At 36.2% G+C, this 14,354-nt stretch overlaps 2 protein-coding genes across 2 annotated transcripts; one reads left to right on the top strand and one right to left on the bottom strand.

Annotated features, from left to right (window-relative positions):
* Positions 1-4,212: 4,212 nt before the first annotated feature.
* Positions 4,213-6,107, top strand: LOC118030300 (uncharacterized). Its single transcript, XM_035034366.2, has 3 exons — positions 4,213-4,734; positions 5,048-5,563; positions 5,793-6,107. Exons 1-3 carry the CDS (start codon positions 4,213-4,215, stop codon positions 5,919-5,921), a joined length of 1,167 nt encoding a protein of 388 aa, XP_034890257.1. The 3' UTR covers positions 5,922-6,107.
* Positions 6,108-6,195: 88 nt separating this feature from the next.
* Positions 6,196-9,628, bottom strand: LOC118030410 (G-type lectin S-receptor-like serine/threonine-protein kinase SD2-5). Its single transcript, XM_073408710.1, has 3 exons — positions 8,711-9,628; positions 7,801-8,588; positions 6,196-7,625 (listed from the first exon to the last, which is right to left on the bottom strand). The coding sequence occupies exons 1-3, from the start codon at positions 9,626-9,628 to the stop codon at positions 6,329-6,331; spliced, it is 3,003 nt and encodes a 1,000-aa protein (XP_073264811.1). The 3' UTR covers positions 6,196-6,328.
* Between the last annotated feature and the right edge of the window lie 4,726 nt (positions 9,629-14,354).

Raw genomic sequence — 14,354 nt, 5'->3', positions numbered from 1 at the left:
TAATAGTCGGTGTAGAATCCACAAGCAAAACCAATCTCATTCGACAGAATGATCCGAGTGGCACTAGAGATTGATGGTAAGGAGATGTTATTATTTGTCCATCATGTGGATACTTGTGCTGTGTCAGCATAATGAATTTGTGCTTCCAGGAGGTATGGTAGAGACCATAAGATGATCAAAAGCTGCAGCACAGCCATGATCAAAAGCTGCTATGCCAGCATTAGCTAATAATTTGCTTTAATACATCATTTTGAAACTACAAACCGTAAATACAATTAACTTTGATATAACAAGATCATTGAATTGTGACGAAAAGAATGTTCTATCATCCCTACAAGGATTGACCCGTGATAACTACTTTCGTTCCCAGAGTCGTCGGCATTGGGTCCTTGCTCAGTTTCGTAATTAATTTTACCCCTTTGGTCACGGCCACCTGTCGTTGGATAATGACCCTGATATTATTTTTATCAACTAGTTTCCACATTCCAACCAATGAAACCAGATTTTGAACACGACTATTTGGAAGGCTAGCTTTTCCTTTTGAATTTTCGTAAGAGAACAATCATTTCTTTTCCTGTTCAGGAAATGTTTAGAAATATGATAGTTGTTGATTTTTAAAATGTTTTTTTATTAGAAATAAATCAAAATAAAAAATAATTTTTGACATCAGCATATTAAAATGATCTGAAAACACTAAAAAAAATATTAATTCGAAGCAAAACAAATTCAATTTTTTTCAATAACACTTCTGAAACGAAAAAACAAATAAGACATCATAGCAAGGGATAGCCTCAACAACAGTACTGGGTGTTTGGTATTATCACTAAAAGTGATTTTTAATTAAAAATATATTAAAATAATATTTTAAATTTTTTTAATATAAATATCAAAATCATCCAAAAATATCTGAAAATACTTTAAAAAGCATATTATAATAACAAAACAAAATACTCATTAGTAACTAAGGGGAAAAAAAAAATCTCCGTTCGTAAAGATATGTTAAATTGTTAATGCTTACAATAGAAAAAAAAAAAAATAGATTGATTCTTTTCATAGTGACTTTTTTAAAACTTGCTTTTGTGCTATATTATTTAATTATATATAATATTTTTTTAAATTAATTTTTCATAAATTTATTCAATAGTTAAGAACGAAAACATATAAAATCAATTTAAATTTATTATAAAAACTTTTAAAGATTAAGTTTTAAAATTTGTGTATATTCTCTCGTAAGCATAGGTTAATATCAAAACAATATATTCTGTATCATATTACTGTTAAAAAGTTTCATGTCTTTTTTTTTTTAGAAAAAAAAATAGAAAGCTTTATTTTTCTTGCAATGTATGTAGATAATTATTTCAATTAAAAAGATATTCAATCATTTTCATTTAGAAATAAAGTTAGTTTGATAATACAATAAAAATAAATATAACTAAATATAAAAGTAAAATATAATCAACCTTAATATAACTAAGAATGATAATTTCACCTAACCCATTGAATATAAATCCAAATAGATGGGATATTTTATGGATACTTCTATTATAATCATGAGATTGATGTCTAGACATGAAACCCAAATTTTTTATGTGATTAATCAACTAGTCCAAATAGATGGGATATTTTATCGATAATTCTATTATAATCAGGGCATTAATGTCTAGATACGAAACCCAAAATTTTTACATGATTAAGCAATTGTTTGTGGCCATGGAGCAACTTATTTTATTATATAAAGATAAAACACTAATTACAACAATGGAGGAGAAACACCTCTCACTCAACTCCCAACACTTTTTTGTAATTTCCTCACATCTCTCTATCTCTATAAGCTTGCTTATTGTTGATGTTAACATAACTACTTTTGTTGTTTTTGCCTAATATTTTGCATATTTTGCTCTTGCAAGCTCCCTTTATTTATAACTAAAAATGGAGGACAAGCCTCCTTATTTTTAATTAACAATAGTAGCCATCATGAATCCATGGTTGATTCTTTTCATTTGTATCCACGCTTAATAATCTCTTACTTGGAGACAAATGGTATGGCACCATATCCATCTTTTATCCTTAAAGATCTATTAAAGCTTTACACTACTTTAGTTTCTTATCCTTTAGAGCTAAATCTCACTTAATTTTGAGTGGTTTGTCTTCCAATCTCTTATTCATGTTATACACGTTGCTTGCCAATCTTCTCATTGTGCAAATGGGTGACAAGTTCCCTTTGCATCTTTAAGTAGTGTGCTTATTGCACATCATTGCGTTTAAATCCCTTTTTATGTAAATAAATCTATCTTTCAACTAATATCATCATGCTATTTTCTTTTATATGAGCTCAATTGGCTCTTTAGGCTTTATCTTTCTTAGCAGCTTGATATAATATATCCTTCACAAGAGTTTAACTCATTCAATCATAATTTTCCCTCTACAAATGTTATCAATGGTCTTAAATGTGATAGTCATTGTCTGAGTATTACAATGTGATCAAGAGATTATCACTCATCCAAGAGTATGAGCCTACCATTTACTCTAACCTAGCTTTCCATTTTAACCATAGAGGAAGCTTATGAAAATTAATTTGCACTTGTCTATAAACTTTTGAGTATTACAATATCATTAAAAGTGCATCACTCTTACAAAAGTCTGTTTGTCTAAAAGCCTAGCATACATTCCACTTTTGCCTAAATCATTTGCTTTTTTTTTTAATAGTTTATCTAGCCTTTTGAATTGTAATTTATTAGATCTCCACTAATGTTTAATAAAAAAGAGAAATTAAGGGACATAATATGATTACCATTAAGGACACGAGTACTGGGTTAGAAAAAGGTTAATGTGATGAATGAGGTTGCTTACAAATAAGACTTGAGTCCAAACTACTAGAGTGAGTGAAGCTAAAAAAAACAATGCCTAATGCTAGCCAATTATTGGATTATTGTGAGATGTTTTCCTTACAAGATCAAATTGCATTCTAAAATCAATATAGAGATATAATTTAGTTGCTTAAGATTAGAGTGCAACACTTATGTTTCTAAGCTATGATAGGGTTTTGGGATCCAAAATAAAAGTGTTTCACCTTTGACATTATAGATATCATTCCCACCCTTGATGAATACAATTCTCTCTTGGATTGTTCAAAATTAAACTTCGAGTATGTTTATAAACTAATAGATTATACTCTATCAAATTATAGTTGGTTGACTAAAATCAACTAAAGAATGGTTGAAGAAAAGATTACTAAGTGGGGGTTTCAATCAAGGTTAGTTCTAGAATACATTGAAGCCTATATTTAAGAAGAGATTTCGTGATGAAAAGAATGAGATTCGTTTGAGAATTTTAGCTTTGAGAATTTAAGGTCTAATTCTTTTCCCATTGAAAAAAGGTATAATCAACTTTAAGTGAGTAATTGCTTTTAAAGTTAATACAACAACAATAATTTTAACTGAAACCTTTTTATCGTTGAATCACTGTCCTCATTTTAGTGACTTAGCTCGGCTTAACTTTAGCTCTACTAAACTGGCTTGGCTATGTGTTGACCCCAAACTACTGATGGGTTATGCGGGCCTCCTATTAATATGGTATTGATGTCATGTTGACATCACAATAAATTGTTATTGATGTATGGAGTTAGGTTGCATCATTCAAGAAGGTTATTAGGTTCAAGTCAAGTTGATTGTTGTTCAAGTGAAGATGGTATGTAAGGAGAGTTTCATGTATGGCATTCTTCCTTGTTGACACATGTTAAAGCATGTATCATTGTTCAGCATCTATTTTAAGCTTTGTTTTCACCATTAAGTTTATATTGGCCTCCTCATTACAATTGTATGTTTAAGAAATATTTTTTACCTCTTTTATTTCCAAGAAAAAAAAAAGCCTTATATTTTTTTTTCAAAGCTTTAATACTAGTTGTTAAGATCAAGAAATTGATTCCTATACATTAAATGCAATATTTTTATATAGTTTTACAATTGCCTGCATCCCTTAAACAACTCATTTTATTATATAGAGAGAATATAAATTACAATAATTAAGAAGAAATACTATACTCAACTCCCAACATGTGTCTATAATTTCTTCACATCTATTTATCTTTCTAAGCTTACTTGTTGATGCTCTTAATGCAACTACCTCTATTATTTTTGCTCAATCTAGTACATATTTTGTTCTTATAAACCCTCTCTAAAAACATGGAACAAGCTTCTTTATATTCAATCAATAATGGCAGCCACTTGCCTCCATATTTTGTCAATAATGAAAGCCATCATGCACCCATATTTGATTCTTTCCATTTGTATCCATACTCAACAAGTTTGGCAATTCTGGATGATCATGCTCAAGAGCGGCAACATGGACACTTACTCAGCCAAGTGCCCCAAAAATGGCCACAGAGTGGGGCCTTTCGGCCCTGACACTGGATTCCCTTGCTTTGGAAAAGGGTGCATGAACCAGCCATTCATTTATCATGATTACACCACGTTGCAAGGGCCTAATAGGACGACACTTAAAGGAAGGTTTCATGGGTCATGGGATTTGGATGCAGATTTGAGCAAGGGACTAATGGATAACATTTCATACCATTCTGTGACATGGGAGAAGGAGGTAGGAAAGGGAAGTTGGGTTTTTCATCATCTTTTGAGGACCTCAACAAAGTATCCATGGTTAATGCTTTACTTGAGATCAGATGCCACACATGATGTTTCTGGTGGGTACCATTACCCAACAAGGGGTATGTCAAAAATTGTGAGTGCTCCTTTACATTCTTTGATCTAATTAATATACATAGTTCAAATTCCTCAACATTTCAAATACAAACAAAGGGAGTGCCAAACCTTTTCTTTGTTTCTGCCAAGCCTCCGATGTAGATAAAATATTATGATGCACAGAAATAGATTGAAATGTAGGTCAAATCCTGCAAACATTTCACAGGGGAGGTGGGTTTACACGAGTGACATCTAGGGGTTGAAAAAAATAGTCTGTATCATGCACTAATGCAGGTTTTACTTACAAGCCAAACAAACTTGTGAGTGATGGAGTTGACGTGCACTATATGCAGATCCCAGAATCACCAAACTTCAAAGTAAGGTTCACTTTAAATGTAATCAATGGTGGGGGTCCTAGCAGCCAGTTCTACCTGATGGACATGGGAAGCTGTTGGAAGAACGATGGGAAACCTTCTGATGGAAATGTTACTTCAGATGTCACTCGATACAGCGAAATGATCATAAATCCAAACATAAGTTCATGGTGCCATCCAACCAACCTCAATGTGTGCCCTCCTTACCATACATTTCCCGATGGAACACGTATCCATCGCAATGACACTGCTCGCTTCCCTTATGCCGCCTATCACTTGTACTGTTCTCCGGGGAACGCAGAGCATCTTGAAGTTCCTTATAGTTTGTGTGATCCCTATAGCAATCCTCAGCCTCAGGAGATACTACAGATTTTGCCACATCCAGTTTGGGGTGAGTATGGATATCCTACCAAGCAAGGTGAGGGTTGGATTGGTGACCCGAGAACTTGGGAACTTGATGTTGGGAGGTTGTCGCAATCACTTTACTTCTACCAGGTTTGCTTTTCTGTCTTTCACTTTTCTCTTATGGATTAAATGGCCTAAGCACAGATTCAGAGCTTCAAATTTACTAGTTTTTTCAAAACTCGAAGTCACTAGATATAATCCTGCATCCTAGAAACGGAAGGAAATTTGTACAGAGGCCAAAAGGAAGTGACATGATGAATTATTAAAATGGACAAAGCTCTTTGACATTAACATATGGCGGCTATTACTTATTTTGCAGGATCCTGGGACTCCCCCGGCTAGGAGGCAGTGGATGTCCATTGATTTAGGAACAGAGATATTCAAGGCCCCTAATCAAGTTGCTGAATGGACTGTTAGTGACTTTGACATCATTATACCTGAGCAATGAGTAGCGATTTGCGAAGACAAATTGCAGCTTCAAGAAAAAAGAAAAGAAAAGAAAAGAGTTTCTGGAGAGGTAGCTTCAATTTTCCATGCTAAGTCAACACAATTCAATCAAACGCCTTCGATATGATTGCTCTGAAAAGAATCAGCACAATGTTGATAGTAATATGTTTACCGGAATCATGTATATATGGCTCTTTGTTGGCTATAAAAGTAATTCTTTACCTCAAAAACTTAACAGAAAACTGATTGCATGTCTTGGCTTTAAAGAATCACACTTTATGCTAATTGAACAATTTCCCAGATAATATTACAGTAGCTAACGTTACAGTAGCGATATAAAGAGAACTGAAGGTAAAACACCTATCGGAGAAACATAAACACCACATATATTTCGCAAAAGATCTTTCTTCACCTTGGTCCTGATAGTAGTGATGGCAGCAATGTGGCAGTACTGCCCAGCTCTGCCTCTCTTCTTATTGCTGCCATTGTTGTTGCATTCTGAAGGCAATAGTCTAGGTCTGCCTCAACACCCATGGTGCCCTCTAAGACCTTAACCACGGTTGACATGCTAGGCCTCCTGGTGTGATCACTTTGCAGACACCAAATAGCAACCCTCATCATCTCCGCAGCTTCTAACCTGTGCAATTGCATATCCTCACTGCTATTGTCAACCATATCAATCAATTGATCCTCCTGTGCCCTCTTCATAAGAATAGGGAGCAAATGCATGCACTCAGCTGGCTGTGACCTATCCAGATTTTTCTTTCCGCAGACAACTTCCATGACTACGATTCCAAAACTATAAACATCTGCCTTCTCTGTGATGACTGAGCTGAATAATTCAGGAGCCAAGTACCCAGGAGTTCCTCTCATTGTGGTCACCACTTGACTTTGATCCCTGTCAATCAACTTAGACAAGCCAAAATCAGAGATCTTAGCATGCAGATTTTCATCCAACAAAATGTTTTGTGGTTTGATGTCTAAGTGGACTATTCTTTGTCTGCATTCTTCATGGAGATAGGCCAGCCCCTTTGCTACATCCATGATAATGTTTCTTCTAGTTTGGAAGTCCAGAGGATGTAGTAGTGGTTCCCTGCAGAAAATCCACTTATCCAAAGACCCACAGCACATGAACTCGTAGACTAAAAGCCTATGCAATTTATCAGCACAGAATCCAATTAGCCTCGCCAGGCTGACATGATGGATGCTTCCTATACTTTTGACCTCAGCCAAGAATTCCTTCTGCCCTTGGCCTAAAGCATCTAGGCGCTTTACTGCAATTTTTTCTCCATTTTCTAGAATTCCTTCAAAAACTGATCCAAACCCTCCTCCTCCAAGCTTCTTCTCAAAATCCCAAGTTGCCACTCTTAGTTCTTGGTATGTGAATCTCATGGGCATTCCTGATAGTTGATTCAAGTCTTCCATTCCTTCCTCTCGATCTCTTTTCTTCCTCCAAACCATAATACATAGACCACCAATTAAACTCATAACAAGGATGGCTCCAATAGTTGATCCTGCTATTATTTTAGGATTGATAGAAGATGTAGGATTGATAGAAGATGTAAAAGCACTTCCATTCTCTCCATCATTAGAAGTTTTGATGAAGGCATTAGAATGGTAACTGTTTCTTTCCTTACCATCACCCGTTAGTGTAAGAACTGGTGAGGGCAAAAAAACAATTCCCATGAGAATCATTAAAGTAATACTGAAATAGAGCAGCGTTGCATGAACAGTTTTTCAAACATGCATCTTTACAACTCTTCATGTCTGTTCCTTTCAGGACCGCTGCCTCAGGGTCAACATAATTGAAATAGTAGACATCTTCCAGGGGAAGAAGAGAATGGGATTTTGGATTTTCACATGTGGTTGGACTCATCTGCCAGCAATTGTAGTTGCCTTGATCATTTGGGGTATTGGCTCGAGCAAATCCTGCTGGGCACGAGCACTGTCCATTTAAGCACATCCCATAATTACCACAAGCTGTTGGGTAATCACATGCACTCATATCTGTCAACAGATCAACCCCGTCGATCATGTTGCCATCATAAATTCTGAGATGCCCATCAGGATCAAATTTCATGTAAGCCGTCGCTGAGTATTTAATGGTGCTTGTAAGCATTGTATTCGGCTCATCAGGTGAAGCTGACATTATAAGTAAAGCAAGATTACCAGAGGATTCATCATGACTTAGTTGGAGGCTGTCTATGCCCCCCAAAACTGAGAATTTGAAGTACTTTTGTGGCGCAGTAGCTTGGTAAGAAGCAAACAAACCTTGTAGGATCACAGAGAGGCTGAAGACACCTTCAGATCTATTAGTTTTCGAAACACTTGCCACCAGCTTCTGTCCTGCCACTAATTTGTTCCCAAGAAGCAGTACATCAGAAGGATGATCAAATGAATTCCAAACAGTCTTGTTATTGACATCATAAAGCTCAAGGTTTCCAGTTTCCATCATCCTCATACCCGCAACAGACATGCTAGATGTGTTAGAAGACCAAACGAAAGTTCCATCAGCATCTCTCAAGACCAAATCTCCATCTGGTAAAAAATGTAAAGTTGCGTTCTCACCAACAGGCCTGTTTCTGTTTGCTAACCACAAGGCCTCCGGAACATCATCTCCAGAAACTTCCGATTGCTTCCATATTGCAAAATAGAAGGAATTCCGGTCCTTGGAGTGAAATCCACAAGAAAAAGGAGCTCCGTGCATCATGAATATTTTATATAGATTATAAGGCATGGCTGATATGGGATCATTATTCGTCCATAAAGCGGACACATGTGCTGTATTACTAAAAAGATTGCCCACACAATCTTATTATTGTGGTCTTGAAGCTCAAGGTTTCCAGTTTCCATCATCCTCATACCCGCAACAGACATGTTAGATGTGTTAGTAGACCAAACGAAAGCTCCATCAGCATCTCTCAGAACCAAATCTCCATCTGGTAAAAATTGTAAAGTTGCGTTCTCACCAACAGGCCTGTTTCTGTTTGCTAACCATAAGGCCTCCGGATCATCATCTCCAGAATATTCCGACTTCTTCTTCCATATAGCAAAATAGAAGGAATTCCGGTCCTTGGAGAGAAATCCACAATAAAAACCAGCTCCGTGCATCATGATTATTTTAAATAGATTAAAAGGCATGGCTGATATGGGATCATTATTCGTCCATGAAGTGGACACATGTGCTGTATTACTGAAAGATTGCCACACAGTCTTATTATTGTGGTCTTGAAGCACAAGCATCCCTGTTTCCATCATCTTTATACCCGCAACAGACATGTTAGACGTGTTGGTAGACCAGACTAAAGCTCCATCTGCATCTCTCAGAACCAAATTTCCTTCTGGAAGTAACTTTAGAGTTGCGTTCCGTCCAACAGGCTTATTTTCATTTGCCAACCATATGACATGCTGAAGAGTGAAATTAACAATAGCTCCTGCATATGTTTGGTTGAGTGATACAACTGCAAAATAAAAGGAATCATTTTCCTGGTCTTTGGAGTAAAATCCACAAGCAAAAGACCAATACTCACTCAACAAGATCATTTGGTAGGAATCAAAGCCTCTCGCTGGAATGGACAAATTGTTTGTCCATGATGGGTAATAATTTTGGGCTGTGGAGTAAGAAGTTTGAGCTTCTAGGAAGCATGCAGGAGATAACATGATCAAAAGCTGCACTAGCAGGATATCACTCAAAGGCCACATAGCCATGAGCTCTGCTATTTTTGTTTGGTATTACTCTGGAATGGAATACAGATAAATAAATGCTGTTGCTATACAACACCAAATGAACGCAGTGCAGCAGCAGCCATAGAAGCTTCCCTGTTTTTGAACACAAAACGTGATGCTATTTGCCCCATCAATGAAAATTCTTTAATTTCCCCGTCCTTATTACCAGCCATGGATAGCGGACATGTTTACCCTCAAGAGCTTACGATTCTTGTTGTATGATCTCCTCGCAATACCCATCATGACTTTTCTTTTAACTTCAAGTAAACATGAGACAAAAAAAATAAAAATCCAAGCATTATCTTCCCATTTGGAGCAAATGAAAGTGACATTGGAGAATAGGTTCATACTCAAGATTGAATTGATATTAAATATGTCAATTTACATATCAAACATATACAAGGCATATTGAAAGTTTTTTTAACGTGTTAATTTCTTAATTTTAACATGCCCCGGAAGCACATCTCGCTCTCACTTTTCTTTTGGGGTCTCCACAATTTGTTGTAGAGAACAGTACAATTTTATTTAATGTGCTGATTTCTTAATTTTAATAAATATTTAGTTGTTCTTTATACAATTTTTTTTTATAAGAAAAAAAGAGTAGATTATGCCTAAGTGCTTATGAATTTGTTCAAAAATCAAATAATTCTTCTAGCAAACTTAGAATTAAGCTGGTATGTACTCCAAATTTCATTGGAAATCACTCGATAAATCATGACACTTCATTGACCATATACTATAAATAATAAATATCATTAATATTTTGTGCAGTGCTATTTCCATTCCTTAAGTTTTAATCTCACTCCATATATAGTTTTATGGGATGACCAAATTAACCTATCTTTTTTTTAGTATTTTTCATACATAACATAACATAATTCATATATAATATCTAGAATTGGTATCATTATTTTAGTATAAGAGAAGAAATTGATATCATTGTACTAATTGTAATTAACCAACGTTGTAAATAAAGATTAATATTTTTTTTCTCCATAAATATTTGGAATTGGATTCACAGCAGAAGGAGCGAGATCTAGTGCAGTGGGAGTTTAAAAAAAGTGGGTGACTGAGTTACTTGACTTTCTTGACGCGGAAAATAAATAAAATGTTTCTGTTTACAGACTTTGGTTATAAAAAAAAATATTATAGACCCACCAGCAGAAAAAATCCAAAATAAATAAATAAAAGGTCGAGAATAATACTTAAATAGTCCTCGTCAAGCAATACGGCATGCAGCCATTATAGACCCAACAGCCGAGAACGAGAATGACAGGCGTGGAAAATTGACTCATATTCGACGATGCTTTTCCTTTTGAATTTTCGTAAGAGAACAGTCATCTCATTCAATAGTTTATCTAGCTTTTTAATTTATGATAGGTAAATATCCATAAAAGTCAATTGACACTTGTTTCCATGCTCGTTCTAGCCAATAATTCATCATTGACTATGTAAACACTTTTATTAACATAATCACTCAATTAGATGACATGCACGCCACTTTATAAATAGTGTTCACGTTTCTCTCTAGTATAATACTCTAATTATCAATTTAACTTCATGAAAATGGACTCTTCACTCGACATCATAAGGCCTTCACTCACCTTTTTTTTCATACATGGTTTAAAAAATAAGATTATCGATCCTCTCAAGTAAAAGTTTTTTTTTGACAGCTTGAGAGATATCTCATCCTTAACTACTTAAGCACTCATACAATAGTATCTAACATGAACTCACTTTGGTCTAGTTTTCATTTACTATTATTGTGCAGGAAACACTTCTTCACTCTTCACTAAAGCTTTGTTATTGTTCTGAAAAGAATAAGCACAATGTTGATTGTCACACCCAACATCGCAGTGGTTCTAAAAATTATCTTGATTTATGAAAAAAGAACAGATATTTGGCATCTTGTTCTTTTAAGAAAAATATCTTATTTGAGGAGTCGACACCTAGTATTATAGTCACTAGAAATCCTAACTGGTCAACAAAGATTCTATGATTCGAAACTAGTTACGTAAAAGGAAAGATATTATCACCCCTTAAACGTTCTGCCTAAGGCAAACTGCATTGTTGGTTCTGTCTTCAATTGCTAAACATTTATTCGCTTATGATATTATAATTTTTTTAGAATATTCCTGACTCTGGCGCCAGTGAATATTCGAGCTCGAATAATTCCAACTCTAGCGCTGGTAAAAATTCGTAGCTAAGAAAAAAAATTAGATCAATATTTTTTATTCCCTACTCTAGCGCCAGTGAATAAATAAACAAAAATAAATTTATTTTTATGCATGCACATATTTTTTTTTTCTAGCTAAATAAAATAAAATACAAGGAATAAAAATAATATAAATTTAAACCGGTATTTTTATTCCTAACTCTAGCGTTAGTGAATAAACAAATAAATTTATATTATTTTTATTCATGCATGCACATTTTTTATTTTTTCTACTTTTTTTATTTTTTTATTTTTTTGTTTTTTTATTCTTTATTTTTTTGGGCTGGGCCCAGCTCAACCCACATGGGATGGGCTAGATCCAGTCAGCCCAGCCCGGTCACTGGCTCGAGCCAGTGACCCTGCTGGGCATGATGCACACAGTGTGAAGGTAATTAAATTACCTTCACACTGTGTTCAATGTTTTATTGAACACAGAGAATAAAACTAGAATGGGTGTACTTGCTTTTGGAGACGACGAAGATGGTTGCATCGCGGTGGTGCCTCCCGTTTGCGTCTGACCTTGCCTTCTGCTTTCCTTTGCTACCGTGCCCACCGCCTTTTCTGCTTTTTTCTGTGTTCCTCTGTTTTCTGCTCGTTCATGGCCTCCTCTGTTTTTGCTCGTCTTCTCTGTATTATCTCTGTTCTCGCGTCTTGTGGTGTTCCCAGTGTTACTTCCTCTCTGATGTAGGACCGTATAATGAAGGAAGTCTAGACCAAATCAAATCCTAGGCCAACAAGGATAAACACATCACGATTCAAGCTTCAGAGTTAGAAGCACACTCTGCCACTGCTGCGTTTTTCCTTATTGCACACGGATTCCATTATTTAAGAGCCCCTCTGCTACTGATATTATTGTTTCCAAGTTAGAACTCTAGTTTATGTTTTTTAGTAGGAATATTATATGTTTTATTAATTATCTCCGCAAGTATGTTCTGATTAGAATTAGGATTGGCAGCTATAAATACAAGCTACCAATCCTCGTTACTGGAACTTCAAATTTTTCATTGAAATAAGAATTTCATTCAGAACTACTATCTCTTACTCGTGGATTCGAGAAAACTATTTCCTGCTCGTGGATTCGAGCAATTTCCTACAAAGGGACGGTGCTCCTTTTTATTTAATAAGCTTCCGCTACGTCAGTTGGTATCAGAGCAGGTGTTAACTTGTTCAGATGGCAAACACACGGAGTGAAAACGAAAACTTTGATGACGGCAAACATGAAGAGAGCATGATCACACAAACAGAATTCAGGAACTTCCAGCGTGAGACCCAGCAGGCGTTACAAGCCATACAAGCAACCCTTGCTAGGCTAACAACAGGAAATAACCTGCAGCATGAAGGCGAAAATTGCAGAGAAAGGATTGCTCCTGCTCGTGAACGCCATCCACCTCCACGTAGGCAGTTAGCTTACGAGGAAGAACTGAGTGATGATGAAGAATATGTCGAACACATGTTTTGACACAATCGCCAGGGACAACGCAATATGGGAGGAAGAGAACCACAAACCTTCCGTATGAAAATGGATTTACCCAGTTTTCAATGGTCAGTTGCAAATAGAGGGGTTTCTTGATTGGCTGGCTGTGGTTGAAAGATTTTTCGACTACATGGAAATCCCTGAAGATAAGAAGGTAAAATTGGTTGCTTACAGATTGATGGGAGGGGCCTCTGCTTGGTGGGAGCAACTGCAACTCACACGGGCGCGACAAAGAAAAGGAATGGTACAAACATGGGCAAAGATGAGACGGCTTCTACGAGCAAGGTATTTACCACCAGATTATGAACAAATCCTGTTCCAACAATATCAGGATTGCAGACAAGGAAGCAGAACAGTGCAAACATATGTTGAAGAATTCCATAGATTATCATCACGTAATAATCTAACAGAAACTGACGCACAACAAGTCAGCAGGTTTGTGAGTGGTCTACGTTTGGCGATACAAGATCGGGTCTCCATGCAAACTATATATTCTGTAACTGAAGCCATCAACCTGGCTACAAAGGCAGAAGCACAACTGGAAAGGGCAAAGTCGATAGCTGGAACGAGAAACTCTTTTGATCTTAATCGGGTTGCAGTAGACAAAGGAAAGCTCCCAGCTTTTCAACCCCACTCACCAATACTTCCAAAGGACCACACAGTAATGGGGCACCCTCAAAGACTGGAGGAATGATAGAAGCACCTAGAAACCCATATGCTCGCCCATCGACAGATAAATGCTATAGATGTGGGCAGCCCGGACATCGCTCCAATCAATGTCCCAAACGGAGCACAGTGCACTTAATAGAACCAGAGTTGACAGCAGAAGGAGGAGGAGATGAATTAGCATACACCTATGAAGAGGACGAAGTCACAGGGGGAGATGAGGGAGAATTATTATCACGTTCCCTAGTGGTTCGAAAACTGCTACTTACACCAAAACAGGTGGAACAATCACAGCGACACAACATATGTTCGAACCAGGTGGCACCGTGAAACAAAAAGTATGTGATGTCATT

The sequence above is a fragment of the Populus alba genome, chromosome 4, assembly GCF_005239225.2.
Source record: "Populus alba chromosome 4, ASM523922v2, whole genome shotgun sequence".
Taxonomy (NCBI): domain Eukaryota; kingdom Viridiplantae; phylum Streptophyta; class Magnoliopsida; order Malpighiales; family Salicaceae; genus Populus; species Populus alba.
Note: the sequence above shows the minus strand (reverse complement) of the source record. Positions and strands in the feature narration are given on the sequence as shown.